This window comes from Ambystoma mexicanum, chromosome 10 (genome assembly GCF_040938575.1).
Source record: "Ambystoma mexicanum isolate Mex_15411 chromosome 10, UKY_AmexF1_1, whole genome shotgun sequence".
Lineage (NCBI taxonomy): Eukaryota > Metazoa > Chordata > Amphibia > Caudata > Ambystomatidae > Ambystoma > Ambystoma mexicanum.
Genome location: NC_090932.1, coordinates 556,002,745 through 556,024,227, shown reverse-complemented (window position 1 = coordinate 556,024,227; position 21,483 = coordinate 556,002,745). Strand labels below are relative to the sequence as shown.

Here is a 21,483-nt window from a genome sequence, read left to right as displayed (position 1 = left end):
TTCCCCATACTCATCACTTCTCTTCTTTCTCACACCTATCATTTCCCAACTACTGCTATCCAAACATTCATCTCCTAGGACCATCACTCTCTCGTTTTTCCTTACCCTGCCATCATTGGTTTTCACAGCATGCGAGTACACCTCCACCACCCTCCACCCAGACCAGTGACAACCATCCTCCCTCAAAGGCGCTGGAAGTTTAATTCTCACCAAACAACCAACTTGTGGTTCTAGTCTTCTCCTGAAACTTCTGTTATCATGTAACCTCTTGTTACTCAATTGTTTCTGTTCAACACTCTCCTTCACTCCTTCTAAATTCACACCGTTCCCAGCCACCGTATTCATCCACCAAGGGAATAGTTTGGTATTCGCCTTTCTGCCCCTGTTTAATTCAAAGGGCGAAACCCCCATGGTGATGTGAGGGGTAAATCTGTGAGCTAACACTGTTTCTTTAACCACCACTTTCCAATCTTTACCATCAGCCCAGGCTAACTTGATGGCATCCTTAATTACTCGATTGTATCACTCCACAATGCCGTTGGACTGTGGATGATATATAGCACAACACTTATGGGTTATGGATCTCTCACTCAAATATTTCTCCATCACCTTAGACTTAAACTGCGAACCGTTGTCCGTCAGTACTTCTTCGGGGTAACCTTATTTTTAATTATATTCATTAACATTTAATTAAAGAAACCTTTAGCGCAGAGTACGACATCCCTATTCACTGTTGTTTTGTTGTTGAGAAAGAATAGCCAGGATCTGTACTTGTCCACCTTGGTGAATTTCATGGATTTCCAGTGTTGTGTGTTCCATTTTATTTTTTACACATGCTTCTGTTTCTCCCCCCCGCCCCCTCCTCCAGGTGGCGTTGTACATCGCTTGATGAAGCCTCCGGGAGAAAGCTTCACTCTTGAGGAGGTGGAGAAGGTGAGTGAGCTAACATTATAGTATTAGGAGGCTTGGATGAAGCTAGCCAATCAGCTTTTTCATATTACTGTCTCTCATCTTTGCAGTCACAATTATTCCTCAATTGTCCATTTGTCCCTTTTTCTTTCTACCTCTGGTATTTTATGAAACCCCTTCCTCTCTTCCTTTTGCACTATATCCCCCCACCACTTCTCCCTTCCATCTCTTTAATGTTTACCATTCTCTTGTATGTTTGATGTGAAGGTGGATGATTTGCTTTGATGATGGGACCTGAAAGTGAATGTTCAAGGTGGTTGGGTGTAAATACCCATTAAAAGTTCTACCTCACTGCAGTGGCTTTGGGGTCTTACCCGCTTTTTGCCTCTTAAATCGTTCACCTCAGAGGTGGAAAATAGGAATCTGAAAATACCTCTTTGAGCAATGATCACTGCTACATAGTTCAACCTCACGACCAACACTGTGCTTTAAATGTCTCCAAGAGAGATGCGCCCGGCTGAACAGTGTAGGCCCTGGCTGAATCAACCATGTGCAAATTCACTCAGAGGCAGCCCTGCGAAGGAAGCTGGAGTCACCAGTGGGGGACGGAGGACAGCATGATGGCCGCATCCGGTGGTTCCTGTGCATTGGCCAATGACCTAAATATCTGATGGGGGCAATGCGGGAGAGTCTTCACCTCGCTCTGCTTCAGCCTTTGCTCTCTGTGTGGGAGTATTGAAACAGCAGTTGTCACTGGACTGCAAGATCTTCTGAGACCCACTGCTCAACCAGTATATGAGGATCGATATAGAGGAGGTGAGATTGGCCTCTAGAGAGAGAAGGATGGCCAACAAGGAGTGAAGTTGGGTACCCTCTGTGCATGCTTATTGTACTAGCCAAGGATGGGTAACATTGCTGTGCAGCTACATTTCAACCCGGTCTCTAAATGTGGCAGTCTGACGAAGAGAATGCATGCAAAAGAAGATGTTTTGAGCTGTGCAGGACTCCCAACATTACATACCTCTATGAGAACAAAATAGTGCAGCATCCGAGTCATGTATCTGGGTGTACAGTTAAGGCATACTTCTCTTTGGCTGGATTCTTGACCCTGCCAGGGGATAGAGACCTTCTGTATCACCCTTTATTAAGTTTTACCTACCACAACTACTTTTAATTGTGTCCAGTTGGGACATGATTGCTGAATTGTTTTTTCCAGGATTAGGGGAACTGTGGAAGGGATGGGAGGGTTGGGTAATAGCAAAGGTGTTATTTATGCACTGTGACTAATGTATCATGCACTGATCTAATGTTCTCTCTCTCTCTCTCTCTCTCTCTCTCTCTCTCTCTCTCTCTGTGTGTCTAAGAGTTTCATAGTCATGAACACATTCCTTGCTGACAGCTATGCGACCAGAGGAACAAAAACATATATCTGGAGGATAAGCACCTATTTAAAAATGATATAAGATTATCAAATTGTACTAACATTGTATGCTGGCGTTTAAATCAAATTGGCAATGTTAATTTCTAATGATCACTTCCTATATACATTGTATTCATGACAAGAAAGTTATACGTATCTTAATGGGCACAGCACTTTATCAAAACCAAGAAAAAAATATAAATTATTTATTTATATAAATAGTATCACATTACCTAGTCAGTATCTTCATAATTTCAGTACACTTCCAATAAAATCTTACAATATAAAATATCAAGTTAAAATCACATCCTTTGAGAAATGCAGGCCATATACTAGTGAGATCCTCCATGTTAATACTGTTGTTATACTCCTTTAGGTGCATCCATCGCAGGTCTGCTAAGCTATCACACTCAAGTAAAAGATGTTACAAACTCTCAATAATATCAATTCCACACAACCTGCAATAGCGTCTATTACGCTGAATCCCCATCTGGGCATCCTGAGTCAGTAGGGCAATATTCACATAAAATGTTAGTCTGACATATTGCTTTGCTATTGCACTGTTAGGGAAAGCTGTCATATATTGAGGCTTAGCATCTCTTCTTAAGATGTATTCACAGAAGGTAGTATGGATTTTGGTAGCAAACAAATTGATTAAATGCTGTTCTTTACTATGCTCACACATTTTTGTTTAAGGCAGTTCTTTTTTAATATAGACTGCACCATCCAACCTTATGCCACAGCATCCCTCTTGCCATTTCATACAGATGCAAACCATCTTGCCCCGGGTGCCCAGTTTAAGAAAATTGTCAAGGTTGCAGAAGGCATCTATATATTCACTGATTATATTTTCAGTTCAAATTTTGAGCATTTTGTCACAGAATACAATGTTTTTCCCAATTACAACATATGTGATTCCAGATATCTCCAACTCCAAATACAATAATTCAACTGGCAATGTCGCAGGTAGTCCAAACAGCTTGCGAAGAGCACCTGCTTCCTATCTTCTCAGGGTAGCTGCATACTTGCCAACCCTACAGATTTAGGCAGTAGGCTACTGCTTTTTAAGCAGTCCTACCGCCTACTGATTTGGGGGACAGATCCTACTGCTTTTTACAGTGGCAGGTAATTTATGTGACTCTAAGGCAGGCTCCAGGATACAGCATGCAACACATTAATTAGTCTGTCTGTACAGTGGGCTGGTAGGTGATTACTTTGATTGGGCTCAGACCAATCCACTGACCTGACAGCTACGTGACTCTGACCTGCACTCTTGCCGGTACAACCCTTAGCTGAACCACCAGTGAAGGCAAGCGGCAGAGTGTAACACCATCACGCAGCATCTGCCTATAAGACTGAGGGGGGAATCAGTCGCCATGTCATTCAGTGTTCAACTTGCACTGCAGGAATACATATGTATTGCCAGGCTGCTGCTACAGAGCACAGGTAAAGCAACAGGACAGTCTCAAAGGACATGCCACATTTTTTATACACAAAGTGATTTATCATATTGAGTGCTTGATTGCATTTACACTTGATCACATTCCAGTGCTTGTCCCATTTTAAATTGCTCTGTAGATGCACGCCTAGGTATTTTTAAGTATCTACGTTCTCCAGTTTCTCACCATTTAGGGTACGGGGTAAATTCTACCCTTATGGGATGTTGGGGTGAATACCATCGTCTTGCTCTTCTCAATATTTATTACCAGCCCATTTTTGTGTGCATGTGTCCCCAGAGATTCTATAAGGCTCTGGAGACCCTTAGGAGTGTGGTCAATGTGTGGGAGTGAGGGGTCGTTTAGGCGCCCTCATGCATTCAGTACAATGTGCATCACATGCTCGCCAACAGTGGGGGACACCTCCATTGCCCTTATGCTAACGAACAGCCCTTATGCTGACGATGGTGTAGGCGGGGCTGTTGCAGAGACACTTGGCATCCATTTTGTGCACCTTTGACTCCATCTTTGGACTAGGCCTCACTGAGATAATACGAAAAGGCTTCTCTCCCCTTTGCAGCGCTGCACACACCACGCTCGTGGCCCCTACCTTTTCTCACTGTGTCTGAACGCTTCGCAGATCCATTCTCACACCTACGCCAGAGGTAATTGCAACAACACAAACGTAAGAGCTTACTCTTCCTCTGAGATCACTGCCCCATGTGTGAACCGGCCTGATCCATGCCTTGTAGCTCATCCATCTCCACAAACCTGCCTGTGCCCTCTTACCACCGCTGTTGGAAAATTACTGCCAGTGTAACCCTGTGTCCCTGCAAGGTATTCTCTTGATGTACCAGATACGCGACCCTGCCATTAAGCCCACCCCAGTGTGCCCCCAACTAAAATCAGACCTCTGTCACAGTATATTGCACCCTAGAACTAACAAATTGCAGCATGCCCCCTAGTTTCTTTGATGCGCTCAAACCCACCCCGTGATCAATGTTATCACTCGTGCCAAGACCCCCAAGCCCAGTACTCCATATAAGTCTTAATGAGTGATGGTGTAATCATATGTATACAATTTATAGGTTTATGATGACTTGCTCAAAGGAGCTGTAGTGACTATTATTTAGTGTATGTCTAATGGTATCATCTCATACCATACCATGCTAAGCCGTTAGCTTAGTTAGTGGCCACCATGCTTTGCAACGACTTGACCCTCACCCTGCCTGGACACAGACAAATGGACCTCCTGACGCACACCCTCCCGCCAACCGAACAGCCAATCCGGAGGGAGCAGCACCTAAAGTTTAATTTACACCCAATCCTGTGTCCATGAAGTCCCTTATGTAATGATGTCACCAATGATGATTTTTGCCTTGATAAGTTCATGTAATTGTAATGTTTGCCAGAGCGCTCTCGGGCAGCAGAGTTCTCTGGATGCCAATTTTACATAAAAGACAACTAACTCTCGCAGCCTGTTCTCGTAGTCTCATTTCCCATTGGGGTGTGTCTTATGTCTTTACATTGCACGTTTAAGATGGGGATGGGCCTTTACATCAACTAACACCAAATCGTTGGCATAGGCTAGCCAACTAAAGGAGTAGCGACCAACTCTCACAGGGCATAATAGTGAGGTTATGAATTCCAGGCCCATATCAGACAGCTATAGGTTGAAGAGGGTGGCAACGACCACAAAACCTTGTTTTACTCCCTGTCGGGTACTAAGGGCTGTGGTTAACCTGCCTTCACCATCCAACCTAATCCTAAAAGAGGTGTCTGTATGTAGAAGCATTAGCATCTTCAACAATCCAACTGGTATGCTGCAGTTCGTAAGCTTTTTCCATAACCGCCCTCTAAGGATTGTTTCAAACGCAGCTGAGAAGTCTATGAAGGCTGCATAGACTTTAGCATTCCTTCTCTCCCACGCATATTCAATAGAAGTTGTCAGTATCAGTAAATGATATGCCTTATATGAATGTTTAACAAAGCCCATCTGGTTCAGGGGAAGAATACCATTTGCATCAATCCAGATGTTCAATAGAATCAGCAGGACCTATACTTTAGAGGGAACCTCTATCATCACCAACATGCGATAATTGGCTGAAAGATTCACCGATCCTTTTTTATGCACTGGCAATATTTTACTTTCTGCCCAGGTCGGTGGTATAAATCCAGAAGTGCCAATGTAGGAAAATATCAAGTAGAGCCCATGGACCCATATATATGGGTTTAGTTTATTCGCAGCATTACAAATACCACCAGGGCCTGAGGCTCTGGATTTATTTAGATGCCTAATGATATTAGCTATATCATGTGGTTTAGACTGGCATCTCCAGGTGTCAGTTATCAATGGACAAGTGTTAACATTACTCTCATTCAAACCCCGAGTATTAGCAATATGTGCTTCTCACTCTGGTTCGGTAACTCCAATGATTGGTAATCCGTGTGGTTGTGTAACACGCATTAATTCCCAAAACCGGTTGGTATCTTTCTCCAACGCAGACTGGGCAATGTATTTCCATATGTGCCTATTCTGTGTTTTTTTATGATCAGACAGCCATTTACAATATTGCACTTTAAGTTCTCTAATGCAATAAACAACTTCACTTGCTGAGTAGGGACTAATCTGATGATAAACAACTTTACCAATAGATTTCCTAAGGCCCCCTTTGGCAGCAGCTATTTCAGGATAAAATACAATACAAGGATTCTGTTTCTTATTGCTTCTTTCTGCTATATTTTTATATTTACGCCTTTCGATTGAGGCTTCTTTAATCAAGGTGATCATTCCTACAAAGGCCGAGATAATATCTTCCCTATCAGCCCCAGCATTTGAAACCTCATATATTACATTGAATGTAGTAAGCAGTGATTCAGATAAATTAGACGCTTTTCCAATTTTTTGGTCATTACATCTAATTCGATTCCCTTGTGTATTAGTAGATATATTTCCATTTGTGGCTATTGATCTTTGCTGATTGATTTTTGCTAAAGATGTGAGTAGCACACACAATGGAAAGTGATCACTTTCACTGCGATGTATAATCGTCATATCTCTAATTAGATGTAAGCCAATTTAACAAATATGTAGTTGATGGTAGCAGCTGATTTACCTCTTACTCGGGTATAGGCCATTGGGATGTCGCCTAAGCAGATTCCATTCAACCTCGTCATAACGTATTCCTCCATTAACGAGACCCATTTTAGCAGTGAATGGCTCAGATAGATGAGCTTCACACTGGTTTGACCTGTCCATTTCAATGAGGGCATTAAAATATCCCACTACTAATATGGGTACAGATCTATGGTATCTCTTCAAGATATTTCCTACCGTTGCAACATTCACAGATGTTGCAATGTTTCTTGGAGGATCATATACATTTATATGTATCAAACAGGTTACTCCAAGGGTCAATTCTGCAGCTAATATTGTTGACACAGGGCTCTGAATTTCATCTATTTTTCAGGGGGTTGCAGCCAATATCAGTAACTCACCCTTAGTTCTCCCCTTAGGCGGTTTGGTCCCTGTTTTGGTAATAGTTACATGTCCATCAAAGCCGACCTGCTCACATAACCAGGTCTCCTGTAGCGCAATCAGAGAATAATAGATTAAATAAGATATTAGCCCTCCTTCACCAAGAATATGAGCAAATTCTCTAGTATTCCATGACAGTATTAAGTGAGTGTCATCGAGACATTTGCATAAAGTGCGTTTTAAAAATTGTGGGGAGCCATTGCCAATACCCGCACTCTGCTTCGTTAATGTCGCGATGTACTGAATTGGTCTGCCGAGTGTCCTTGGCAGGTTGAGGATTACTAGGAAGAGTGTCACAGTTAGCAGATATATTTATCAAGGGACTATTAGGCCGGGAGTTATTTTCACAATTACATTGACCCATACTGCTTTTATTTACTGTTGCGGTCTTCCCTATGGTGTGCCTAATGTCTTTGTTCTTAGTCGAGATATATATCTGCGATTTACTAATTTTAGAGTCAACTATTTTACATATTAATTGTGACTTATTCACAATGATCGTGAAATTACACTAGTATATCCCATTTTAAAAAGCACATCCAGGATACGTCATTACGTAATCTAACAGGGCAACAGATTTAAAACAAACATTTGTCTCATCATCTGCTGCCCTCACGGCAAAAATCATCAACGCAGTGAAACCTCACTTGTCGCCTAAAAACTGCCTCAACGTTGCAAGAGCCACCATTGGCGCAAAGTTGACTATTGTAACATTCTACTCCTAGGCACATCTGCCAATAACATCAACAAATTGCAAACCATGCAACACAACGCTCCAAGAGCGGATCTAAGTAGCCCCAGGAGAGAGCACATATCTCAGGTCAGAAAAGATGCCCACTGGCTCCTGATCAAAGAGTGCATAATGTTCAAGGCCCTCACTATCACACACAGATGCCTCTCTCAGTTTGCCCCCTCCTACCTAGCTGAACGGATACATCAGGTGCTCACCCATAGACCAGAACGAGACCAATACTCCCACCTACTCTCAGTCCCGGCATTCAATAGAGCCAAAGCCAGCTGTACCAGCTTTGAAGTGTTAGCCCCAAAAGCTTGGAACGCCCTCCCACTCAGCCTAAGAAAGGAAAACTCTCTCACGGCGTTCAGAAAGGCGCTAACAACCAAGTTATTCAACTAGACTGTACTTGAATGCTTCTAATGATGTTCCCCTGTAACCATGGAACTCGTCCACAACATTGTCTTTGATCCTCTGCACTCCTGTTTTTAAGAATCTGTTTTTAAGCTGTATTTAAGTGAATGTACTGTAACAGCACCACAATGCCTTAGGGCCATTTGTGTGCTTTATAAATTCAAATAAATAAATACATTGTCATTTGTAATGTTATTTTTACTATGGTCTACTTGATACACTAAAGATATATCATCAGATAATATTACACGAAGTGGGGAAATATTATGAAATAGACTAAGTACTGCTGTCCTGTTCAAGGGGGGAGCATATCCGTTTGATGGTAGAACTTGTAGCTGTACTACCTTTAACAAATTATCCATTTGCGATAATTTGTTATGTTTTAGTGGATTGGCTACAGTGTCCTGCTCTTGCTTATTCATAGGCACCCATAGATCAGTGATGTACATCTGTGTGGGATGACCATCTTTTTTGTTGTTCGTAATCGTATTATTATCCAACAGGTCGTGAATACTTGATGTAGCAACATCATCGTTTACTACACAATAATTTTTTAATAGACCTTTAGTTTGTGGGCTCAGGGAATTTACTTTACTACTTAAGACCCTTACAGCCGTAGGTGGTATAGCAGATATAACAGGTGTGCCAAGCAATACAGGTGGCAATGTAATCATTTGCAGCTTATCTCATGGTCGTGTAGCATACATCACCGCCTGTGATACCACTTTCTTTTTTCTTGTTATTTTTTTTTGTTTAAATTAATTCTTTTAGTGGTTTGAATAATACTCTTCTTGAGCACACTTGGCTTTGCAGAAAAGACAGAGTGGGGCTTGATGCTCCTTTGAAGATACACAAAAAGTATCCATCTTAATGTTAGTAGATTGATCCTGCACAGTTTTTCTACCTCTGTTAATGCTCTTAGGCAATAATAAGGATTGCAAATCAATCTTAATTTCTAATTTATCACATCTATCAATCAATGTTGTTAATAATCGTTCAAAGACTTGGAATATTTCATCTGATGGCATGCTATCCATACTTGATGTACAGGCTGTTTTAGCTATTGTGGCATAGGTTGTATATTATGTAATGGAATACCACTTACAGTTTACGTATAGGCTGATTTCAGCACTTTCTCGTTAACAGGGCTGTTTACTTGTGGTTTCAGTATGGTAGCAGCAGGTGCAATTAAACAAGGGCTAGGATTGCATGGCGCTACTAGAGTATTGAGGTTAATATTGAGTTCACTTTTAAATTGGGGTAATTCATCATCTGTTTGCGGCTCAACTTTCAAGGAGCATAGTCGGATATCATCAGGGTCACTTAGTGGCGGTAGAGAATTTTCCAGCAGAGCTCCCATATACTCAGGCTCCATCTCATCCATACTCACACTAAGATCAATTTGGTCATTTAGTGGCACTAATAACCTAGGATTACTTAGGTAGGTTGCATGTATTTGGGCGTCAGTTGTGATATTAGATGCTGAGATAGTGCTTATGGGGGTACACACAGTTGGTGCTTCTATCTCCTGGTCCTGTTGGGTAGAGGGTGTGCCAGGTTTAGAACCAGACTCTGTTCATGTACTCTGATTTACAACAGTGCTCAGCTCTGAATTTCTAGCATATGCAAGGCTCGATAATGTGACACCAGATACTACAGATATTGTTTCAGTTCCAGCATCCTTCACGTCTTCATTGACACTCGCACAGACACTAGCTGGTGCTTCCAAATGATCTACTAATTTCGATCCAAGACAACTGAGTGAGATAGTGCTTATGGGGATAGACGTAGTTGGTGCTTCTATCTCCTGGTCCTGTTCACATTCATGGGTAGAAGGTTTGCCAGGTTTAGAACCAAACTCTGTTCATGTACTCTGATTTACAACAGCGCTTGACTCAGTGCTCAGCTCCGAATTTCTAGCATAGGCAAGGCTCGGAAATGCGACACCAGATACCACATATATTATTTCAGTTCCAGTATCCTTCACGTCTTTATTGACACTCGCGCAGAGACTAGCTGGTGCTACCAAATGATCTACTAATTTCGATCCAAGACAAATGAGGGATAATTGAAGCTCATTAGTCACAACTAGTGCGGCCTGTATTGCGTCTGCAGAATTCGGTGAACTAACTTTTGAGTAGTAATTGGTCATTTTCCGGGTTACCATTTGTGTTTCTGTTTGTGTAATGTTAGGCAGAAACCTGTGCAGTTCCCTCTGGGACCACCGCAAAAGATTTAGGACTACAGGTGTTTGGCAGTAAACCCACTTGGTAGCAGTCTGTACCACACAGATTCACTTGGTAGCTGTGGCTGAGCAGTCAGACTTCCCTCAAGAAGAGTTAGGCCGTATTTGGAGTATACAGGATAGGGCAATTTACACAGTAGAACAAGCAGATACTCATCAGAGCTTGGGTGTAAAGATATATAATTATTTATTTAAAAACGCATCTATGGAAAACACACTGGCACTAATATGGCAAACAACTTCAATCACAGTTACTATAAGTATATATCAATCCCATAACAATATTTCGACAAGTCTAGGTTCAACGGCACCACTTATTTGCAGACAGAGGTGAATGCTTTAACCTAGATGGCACTCTAGTATTCGTTAGAAAGGGAGAGAAAAAGGCAGGGTATGAAACCAACTCAGTACCAACACTTTTACGAAACAAATGCAAGGCGAGCAAGGCAGGGTCTACTGTAAATCACAAAGTTCAGAGGCCAGGCCCACTCGGAGAGAGGCAAGGCTGTATGTCCCAAAAGTATCACAGTGGAAATGCACTTCAAGTCTTTGTAGCAAAATGTCACAGAAAGGTTGGACCAGTTTAGAACAAAAGTTTAAGAAGGTCTGGCGCACCACTCGGGCCAATCACACCAGAGTGCGACTTGAGTTGGAAAGGCAACTCAGTCCAGGGTGCCTAAATCCCCTCCCACACCCCCTGTTGTACCCAGACAGAATGGTACCACTCTGGAGGGCTTCTGTGTAGAAGCCCACCAAAAGTGGAACAAAGGGCTCAACCTTTGGTTCGGAGTTACAGAGGCGAACACATACGCCATTTTAAAAACCGAGTTCTGGCAGAAAATACCAACCGGTGGATTTATTTAAGACAAATAAACCGGCGGTATGTTAGAGATTAATGCGAAAAAGTATTAGCCTCCAACAATGAGAAGAATCCCATAGGAATATATTCGAGGTCGAATATAAAAAGTAGTATCCACTGCCACCAGCCAAAACTCGACGAGGGGGACGGGACAGTGCCCCCTCGAACAACAGACCCAGGGGTAATTGAATTACCCATACCAGTACGTCCACAATAGGATGGTTTGTACTAGTTCTGTTAGTAAATTTAGGTCTAGTAAAGCCAATGGTGACTTTACATGCCCTGGGAGACAGTAGTCAGTCCCAGGGTATGGAGTCTATGGTGGGGATCCTCTAGGACACCCCAGTGTTACGGCACGGAGGGTGCGGTGTAACACATATAGCAAAACACATGAGGCCCTATGGAGTAAAAGACCCCATAGCCCATAGAACACATTGACATTCAAAGAAATCAACCACAATCATGTCCAAGAGTGGGAGGAAAAAGAGTCTCACTCTTGGCAGGATGAAAAAAACAAACTCCAGAAATGCAGCAAAGCTGCTGGGGGACTCACTAGGTTAGGAAATTCAGCCTAAACAGAGAATTCTCCCTAACACTCGACCCCCAGACTAAGGGACAGGAGGATTTAATCCACTCCTGGATGAATCTCATACCTCTAGTCGATGATATACATCCTAGAGAGACCATCAGCATTTTGGTGGTGACACCCTGACCTGTGCTCAATGGTGAAATCAAACCCTTGCAGGCAGATTGACCATCTCAGTAGTTTTGGGTTTTCCCCTTTCATTTGCATTAACCATCTCAAGGGTTGGTGGTCAGTCTGAATGACAAAAGTAGAACCATACAAGTATGGCCTAAACTTCTTAAGAGCCCACACGATAGCAAAGCATTCTCTTTCGATTGTTGCCCACCTTGTTTCAGGATCTTTCAGCTTGTGGCTGATGAAGCAAACGGGGTGCTCCCTACCTTTCCCATCCAGTTGACTGAGTACTGCACCTATTCCTACATTTGAAGCATCTGTCTGCACAATGAAAGTTTGGTGGTAATCAGGAGCTCTGAGTACTGGGGCTTGGCAAAGAGCCTTTTTCAGGTTTTCAAAGGCCAGATTGCACTCCTCGTTCCATCTAACCTTTTTAGGGAATTTTGGAGAGGAGATGACATTCAGAGGAGAAGCTATGGTCCCATAGTTCTCAATGAAATTCCTGTAATACCCAGTGAGACCTAAGAAGGCTCTCACCTGGGTCTGAGTAGTAGGTGTTGTCCAATTTTGCACAGCTTCAATCTTACTGAGCAAAGGCCTTATTTCTCCACCTCCTACCTCATGTCCAAGATAGACTACCTTCCTCTGTCCAATTTGGCATTTACTCGCCTTTATGGTCAGATTGGCTCGTCCAAGAGCCTGCAAAACATCTCTTAGGTGGGTTACATGTTCTTCCCAGGAATTGCTGAACAGTGCTATGTCATCCAAGTATGCCATGCAGAAGTCCTCCATCCCATTCAGAACCTGGTTTACCATCCGTTGAAATGTAGCAGGTGCATTTTCCAATCCAAAAAGCATTACCTTAAACTGGTATAAGCCAGCTGGGGTAGAAAATGCAGTTTTCTCCTTGGCATGGTCTGTCGGGGCTATTTGCCAATAGCCTGACGTCAAGTCAAATGTGCTGAGGAACTTGGCTGAACCAAGTCTATCCACCAACTCATCTGTTCTTGGCAAAGGGTGGGCATCAGTCTTGGTGACTGCATTAAGAGCTCTATAGTCCACACAGAATCTAAGTTCTTTAGATCCTGCCTTTGGTACTAACACAACTGGGCTAGACCATGGACTAGTAGAGGGCTCTATTACCCCAAGATCAAGCATCTTGCTGACCTCACCTTTGATGTGGGTTCTTACGCTTTCTGACATTCTGTATCCTCTGCTTTTGACTGGCAGACAGTCACCAGTGAGTATGTCATGCTGGCCCCAAGGGGTCAAGGCTGGTGAAAGTGAGAACAGAGAGGCAAACTGATTCAACATAGATTTGCACTCTTCTTGTTGCTCATGTGTCAGATTAGATTTGAAGAGAGATTTACTCCTTCAATTTTTTCGTCTAAAGGTAAGCCTCTGAGGAGATCCGGAAGAGCTTCACTCTCTTCTTCTTCCTCTGATGATGCTAGAAGCAATGCTCCTACATCAGGTCTCGAGACATACGCTTTGAGTCTGTTGGTGTGGAAGACTGTCAGAGCCTCCTTGGGATTGCCCAAATCCACCAGATAGTTGACCTCTCCAAGTTTGCCCACAACTCTGAAGGGTCCCATCCATTTGTCTTGCAAGGCCCTCTGCCTTGTTGGGATCATAACGAGAACTAGCTGGTCTTGGGTGAACTCAACCATGTTAGCCTTTTCATCATGCCAGTGCTTGACCAATGCTTGTCCAGCTTTCAAGTTATCACTTGCTTCCGCCATCATGTGTGACATTCTCCTCTGGAGACCTATCACGTAGTCAGTCACTCTGACTGGCTTGGGGGAAGGAGCACTCTCCAACCCTCCTTAATCAGGGCCAATGGACCTCTGACGGGATGACCATAGAGAAGCGCAAAGGGAGAATAAACTACTCTCTCCTGAGGGACTTCTCTATAAGCAAAGAGAAGGCATGGCAGTAGAAGGTCCCACTTCCGTTTAAGGGGTTCCTCTAAAGCACCTATCATGCTCTTCATGGTTCGGTTGAACCTTTCTACCAACCCATTGGTTTGTGGGTGGTAAGCTGTTGAGAACTTGTAAGTAACTCCACAGGTTTTCCACACGGCTTTCATGTAGTGGGACATAAAGTGTGACCCCCTGTCAGAGATTACTTCCTTAAGAAACCCAACCCTGGTAAAAATACCAAGGAGGGCCTTAGCCACAGCCGGAGCTGTAACAGTCCTCATAGGAATTGCCTCAGGATACCTAGTAGCATTGTCTACTACAAGTATAAACCTGTTGCCTGAGGAGGTTGGAGGATCAAGGGGACCAACAATGTCAATCCCTACTCTCTCAAATGGGACTCCCACAACTGGCAGAGGCACTAAAGGTGCCACATTCTTGGAGCCAACTTTACCAGAGGTCTGGCAGGTGTGGCAGCTCCTGCAGTGTTTTTCTACTTCAGCCCCCATCTTTGGCCAATAAAAGTAGAGAGAGAGCCTTTCCTTAGTCTTCTTGAAACTCAAGTGACCAGCCAAAGGAATCTCGTGGGCTAACTGCAAGAACTGTTGTCTGTTCTCTTTGGGTACTACAAGTTGTTTGTAGTCTCCAGGTTCAGACTCGGTCGGTTCACTGTAGAAGAGGCCATCTTCCCAGTGCAACCTGTATTTCCCAGGCTCTTGCCCTTCAGCCTGAGCTTCTGCCTGGTGGTGACATTCCCTCTGTCCCTTACTGAAGTCTGCCCTTTTGGGTCCACCTTCTACCAGTAAAGGCTGCAGCTCATGATGGTCAACAGGATCCAGATCTCCAATGAGTTCCTGGCCTTCCATTAGCTCTTCTTCAGAGTCTAATTATACCACACAGGGTTGTACCACCCTCTCAGCCTCAGCTGGAGGGGGAGTTACTGGTGTAACTTTGGACAACCAAGGGGAAGTCCTTGTTGGCTGCACTGAAGTGCTGGCTGCTGGTTTCGGTATAGAAGTTTTAGGTTTCCCTTTCGCTTCTGATTTCTTTGAGACAGCAGCTGACAATTCCAGTGGAGCAGGAGTGATATCCTTCTTCATCATCTCCTCGGGAGTACCTCTCATGGTTCTCTCCCTTGCAGGTCTGGTTAGCTCCAGTAACCGTTTACTAGGAGGTCTAGGGGTATGAGACACAACTCCGAGAGTTTTTAAATCGTTACCCAACAGAACTCGTCCTGGTACCTCACTCTGTATGCTGACAGGTATCTTCACAGTCATGTCATTACACTGGATGAGAACTGGTAATTGGGGAAGCATCTGCACAGGCCCTCCAGCTAACTTGGTGAGGCGTTTGGGTGCCTTAGCAACATCCTCAGTCTGATAAAAAGATGTATACACCACAGTTATGCTGGCTCCAGTGTCCCTAATGGCAGGAGTTTCCTGACCATTCACCTGGACACTGTCCTTATAATACTCTTTAGTATTATCTGGGATAGAATTATAGACATCTAAATTCTGTTGTTCCCACAAACCTAGAGACACTAAAGAAACACTGGCTGAGACTCCAATGGGTTCATCAGCAAGCAGAAGAAAGTTTCCACTTGCCATTTGGACTTCCTCCTCTGGAGCGAAGGCTAAGTTGGACCCCTGAAGGTTTACCCTTGCATCTGGGATCTCCTTTCACATGGTCAGTAGAGCCACAAAAAAAGCATTTTCCGAATGCTTTCTGGAATGGTGGCTTGTTCTGGCCTCCCTCTGGTTTGGCACCAGAAGGTATACTATTCTGCTGCGGTTTTCCTTGTGGCTTACCCTTATGGTTTTGTTTGGGGCCCTCTTTGGAATTTGAATTATTAGAATTCTCTTGTGAGTCTTTTTTAGGCTGTTTTCCCTCATCCTTTTTCTGAGTTGCCCCTGAATCCTTATGAGTAGCCCTGTTGGCAACCCACAAGTCAGCAGCCTTAGCTAGCTTCCTGGAATCCAATTTCTTCAAATCAGCCAAGTGCTGTCTGAGCTCAGGAGGACAGGCATCATAAATAGACTCCAACATAAAAAGATTCCTCATACCCTCATAAGTGTTCACCTTGTAACCCTTAATCCATCCCTCTACGTTTTTCAACCCTTCACTCACCCAGGTAGCCGAAGGGGTACCATCATGCTTTTTGAGGGATCTAAACCTCTTAAGATACTGGGAAGGGGTCTTCCCAAATCTAGCTATTAAAGCTTGTTTCACACTTTCATACTCTTTCCTATCCTCCTCCCCCAACTCCATTACCACATCAGTTGCAACAGGGGGGAGCCTAGAGAACAACCAGGTAAGTAGCTCATTACCTGTGATGTTCTGGAGCCCATGATTGTACTCAAACAAACTCAGCCAATCTAACACATCCAATTTTGGTTCATATATACCAATTAATTCCTTAGGCATCCGGGGTCTTTTGGGACTGGAACTTCTAGAGGAGCCAGAGACAGAAGCAGTTTCGACAGACAACTTTTTCATTTCTAACTCATGCTTGAGCTCCATTTCTCTGAGCCTGAGAATTTGTTGCATTTCTTGGTATTTCTATTCAGTTTGAGCAGTAATCCTTCTGAATTTCAAGTCTATTTTCATTTTTTCTAGTTCAAGGACTTGATGATTTAGTGTGGGACCTGCTATAGGCCCAGTAGGTACAGCTGGTAAGGCAGACAGAGGAGCAGGGGAGACAGTTTCATTAGCCTCTCCTTCCTCTTCAGCCTCTTCATCACTATCATCAGAACTTTGAATTAGATCAACACCATTACTGTTATCTACATTTGCTGGAGAAGTTGGTTCCACTGAACCAGTACCCAGACTTTGGTTTTCCAGCAATCTTGCTATTAGTTCTATTTTCTTGCCTTTTACAGAAAGATTCTCTTGTCTACAGAGAGCTCTCAAACTCTCAGTATTTTCACCTGACAAGGACTCTTGACTGTAAACTTCCATAGTAGACATGTTTATTAGAAAGTTATTTTTTAGTGCTAAGCTTTGTGGTTAGTTATCTTAAAGTGTTGAAAAGCACTCTAAACTGTATACTCGATACAAATCCCACCGCTGTACACCAGTGTTAGGCAGAAACCTGTTCAGTTCCCTCTGGGACCACTGCAAAAGATTTAGGACTACAGGTGTTTGGCAGTGTTGGGTATTTTGTGTAGATTTGGGGCCTGGCAGTATTTTCTTACCGCCGAAAAATAATTTAGCAACAATCACTCCTTGTATTGAGATTGGGTTATGTATAATAATAATACAGTGGATATGCATTATTTCAGTACACAGACATGCATGGTTGGTATGCGTGGTTGGTGGTATTTTGGTGAGCATAATTCCTTTGTTTTATTTGTGGTCCCAATATCCAGAACCCCTTATTTTTGTTTAGATTTTTCATGTAATCACTAGAGACCTCAGGCTTGCATTTCAGGAACACCACATTTTCATTTTTAGTGTGCCACCATGGGCAATTTCTCGCTGTCTTATCTACGGCAGCGAGCTATCATGTGGTATTTTTCACTAACTTATATACGGTAGTGAACTATGTCCCGGTTCTCTATTTTTGCTGACTCATGTACCTTCAGCAAAAGGCTATAACACACACAGTTAGTTATAATTGCTCATGCTGAATGACATTGTGCACACAACAGCAGCCAAATCTTATTTTTATCTACCTTAAAAATGACAATTGCACTGTCTAAACATCTCCTCACATCATCAACACTGTATTGGTAAATGCACAAATGAAAGAGAAAATAAAACATACCACCCGTCTGCTTTCAGATATTTTTGTGTATTATAAAAGTTGCATTTAAACACGATCTCACTCTTTTACAGAAATAAATGAAATAGCACAGTAACAGCATTATTTGTGATACACTGAGAAGAGAGTGGCGGGGAACAAGAATTCAATTTGCAACATTAAACACGTGGGTAAAGCACAGGAATCTCCTTTCCTACACTGACTGAATATTTTCGCACACTCAGGCCCCACACTTCAGCGAGATAATTACCAGGCTTATTCAGTATGTAACTTCTTTGGCTGGTCGCCTTCTCGAGGGGTTCACCCAGCAAGGACAAGCATCTGCTGTCACTCAAACTGGGACTTGTTGACTGGAAATCCCAGTCTCTGCAACCAAGTTGAATCTGCTTTAGGAATCAGGCATCCCCAGCTATCAACCCAGTCCTTCTTCGAGCTGTGTCAAGATGTCTCCCTAGCTCCTTCCTCGAGATTCTACAAGAAAACTCTGGTTACCTCCTACCAAAGGATCCTAACCAATAAAATTCTATCATTCCCTAACCACCCTCTGCACACAATGGCTTGGCTTATACAGTTGCAACTGTAACCAAACTGATTTCCTGCTTATTCAAGGTCTTTGCTTCCTGCAGTTACTGTTGACAGAACAGCAGAGCAAAAAGAAAAAAAAACTGAATGTTCATTTAAATAATGACTTTCAGACTGTCATTTTCCATTCATGTTGCACTGAATAATAACACATTATTATTAGTGGGTTATGATCAGGTTAGTTGTTAATGAGGTTAGTTTATTAATTTTCAAATGTGTCTCTTGCAACATAGGCATTTCAGGTGAAAAATAGTGCGCATTTTGAATGTACAAATGTGTGCTTTTAACTGTGAAAAAAAATGATTTGCTTTTTATATGTAAAAATCGTTTTTGACTGAATAACCTGCCCTCACTTATATGTCCATGTTACACTGGAAACACATAGCTTGAAACAATTGCATCATAGCAATGCACCAAACCCATGCAGTGGTACTGCATAACATTTTTTTAAAAAAAAACATGCTACACATTGATCCTGTGCAGTAGTGCTGTACTCTGTGTTGTAACATGCTAAATAACCTTACATACCCTCCTTTTTTTTTAGAACTTGGCTACGATCCAAGCCAATTTTTAAAAAAACAAGTTTGCCCCCCATCCTTCTTTTAAAATGCATGTGTATTGGGATATCTTTCTCTTCCTGACGTAGCTACCAAAATCAGCAACATTTTCATTTTTACTGATAGCACAATCAACCTACCACCCATGATTAGCACCAGGACAGCTAAACCCACTATTGAGTGTTCCCCCCCAGGTTCCCCAATTAAATCTTTCCACTTCTATTATCCCCAGATTACTAACTGTAATATTGTTTTTTCTCAGATTCATTTTTATAACATGTTTTTCTTTGTGATTCAATAAAAACTCCACATCCGGATCTATTGGAAAAGTGTCCCTTTGAAAAGAATCGATATTTTCCACTTGGCTTTCCCAAATATCGCTTGTTACATGAAACAATGTTAACCCTCCAATTGACAAAATTGTATCCTTTGGACCCTGTAAATAAAAAACATTATATTTCACCAGTTTAACCACGTATGTTCCATGGTTCAAATGTACTACTGTCATGTTCTTTAAGCAGGTGCTGACCAACCATTTACCTCTGACCATCTTAGCCTGTGCCAGTTCTTCACTCCCCATATTGCTAATAATCACCTCACATCCTTCTGATATACTTGGGTCAGATTTCAAACCACAAATAGCATCTGTGGCATCAGGAACCAACGGTTTACCTGGACACATATAATTTTGTTCTTTAAATTTGACACGTTTCCAAATTTGGTATTAAATAAACTTCAGGCTCCCATGACTGAAATGCCACCACTTCTGGAGTCTTAATCTTAATAAATTTGACCTCTTGCCAAAATCCTACGTTGTATACCCACTTCGTTTGATAAATAAGTTCAGGAGCTACATATGGTATGCATAGTAGAAATCCAATTTCCAACCTTTCCAGGTCCACATATAATGGCATCGCATTACCCATTTGAAATGCAATTTTTACCTGTACTACATCAATTTCCCTCCTGGTCAGTCTTTCTATCATTTGATGAACAATATCCTGCAAAACAAAATACAAGGGGATATGTCCTTGAATCAATTGTGAAACTGCAGTTTGAACTTCTCTCATATAATTCGTTAATAGTCTATCAACAGGACTCATTATGTTCAATATTTCATTTAAAGTTCTGTCATGCTTAATGATTAGCTTTGTTGCCCGTTGCATCACATCCGCTTGTTCATTTAGAATGATTGCAGTTTCATTTATGAGTCTTACTTGTTCATCCAGTCCCCCTCTAATCCCATCTAATGTTTTTTGTATTATTTCTAGGTCAATACTCAGTTGTTGCGCTTTAGTACTCAGTGTTCCTACCGAAATAGCATTGGCTGTTGATATTGTGGTACCTATTATGGCTCCAACTATAGACATTACCAATGATATTGCGAGCATCACCGCACCTCTCTTTCCTCTCCTCTTCTTAATGTCTGCTGAATTCACAAATGTTTTCTCCAATTGCATCAATATATCTCTTATCGACTGCTTAGCGTCCTCTTTTCTTATTTCCAGCCACTCTTTAGTCTGTTCAATTTTAATGCCCGTATTGTTCAAATGTTTTTCAATCAAAATCTCAGGATTCAATGGTATGTAGATATTTTGGAAAATCATCCTTCTATCACTCATGATGAATCCTGGTGCCTCTTCCACCGCGATACCAGATGCTGGTCCAGGTTAAATGACAACCTGTGCTTCTGAATTCTTGAAGATCCCTCCAAATATCATCATCATTAAACATATTGTTGATGTCATCTTCAATGCTGATCGCTTTGCAGCCTTGGTCTTTGCCCCCCCTCGGGGCTTTCCCGGAATCCGTCCACGTGGGCTCCAGGACTCCATCGTCTCCCGTGACCTCCGGTATAAATAGTTAATGTTCTAAACCAAAATAGATTAAGTATATAGCACAATACTAACTTCACCCTTTTGCCAAAAATAAAACATTTTTTTTTTCTGAAATTAAACACAGGTTAAAAAGAAAATAAGCATACATGAAAAAACATTTTAAATTCAATGCATTTTCATTCTGCATACCAATCCCATGAGCTTCCATTATATTTATTTATTTATTTATTTATTTATTTATTACATTTTATATATATTTACATATATTACAGTGTTTATGTGCCATTATAATAATCAACTTTTTAACTTCTCTGTCACTGCCTCCTGACTGTACCCATTTATTTTATCTTTTTGTGTTCAAGGGACTTTCTGTTGTATTGTGTGCATCAGTGGGCAGTAGCCCCAGGGCTTTCTGTTTCTACATGCTCAAGCCGCCTGATCTCGTGTCTGGGATGGCATGGCTTGATCTGATTTACATGGACAAACTGCTCTATCGCTGTTTCACCTTCATTCTTCAAAATTTTATACACTACAGGAGAGATCTTATCTATAATTCGAGATGGCCCCTGC

The 21,483-nt window shown here is 42.2% G+C and overlaps 1 protein-coding gene across 1 annotated transcript in view; it reads left to right on the top strand.

Moving 5' to 3' along the window:
• AGXT (alanine--glyoxylate aminotransferase) overlaps positions 1-21,483 on the top strand; it is a 1,153,507-nt gene that overhangs the window by 360,269 nt on the left and 771,755 nt on the right. The window contains exon 3 of the mRNA XM_069618136.1: positions 869-933. Within this exon, the coding sequence (XP_069474237.1) occupies positions 869-933 (65 nt within the window). The remainder of the gene's footprint in view (positions 1-868; positions 934-21,483) is intronic.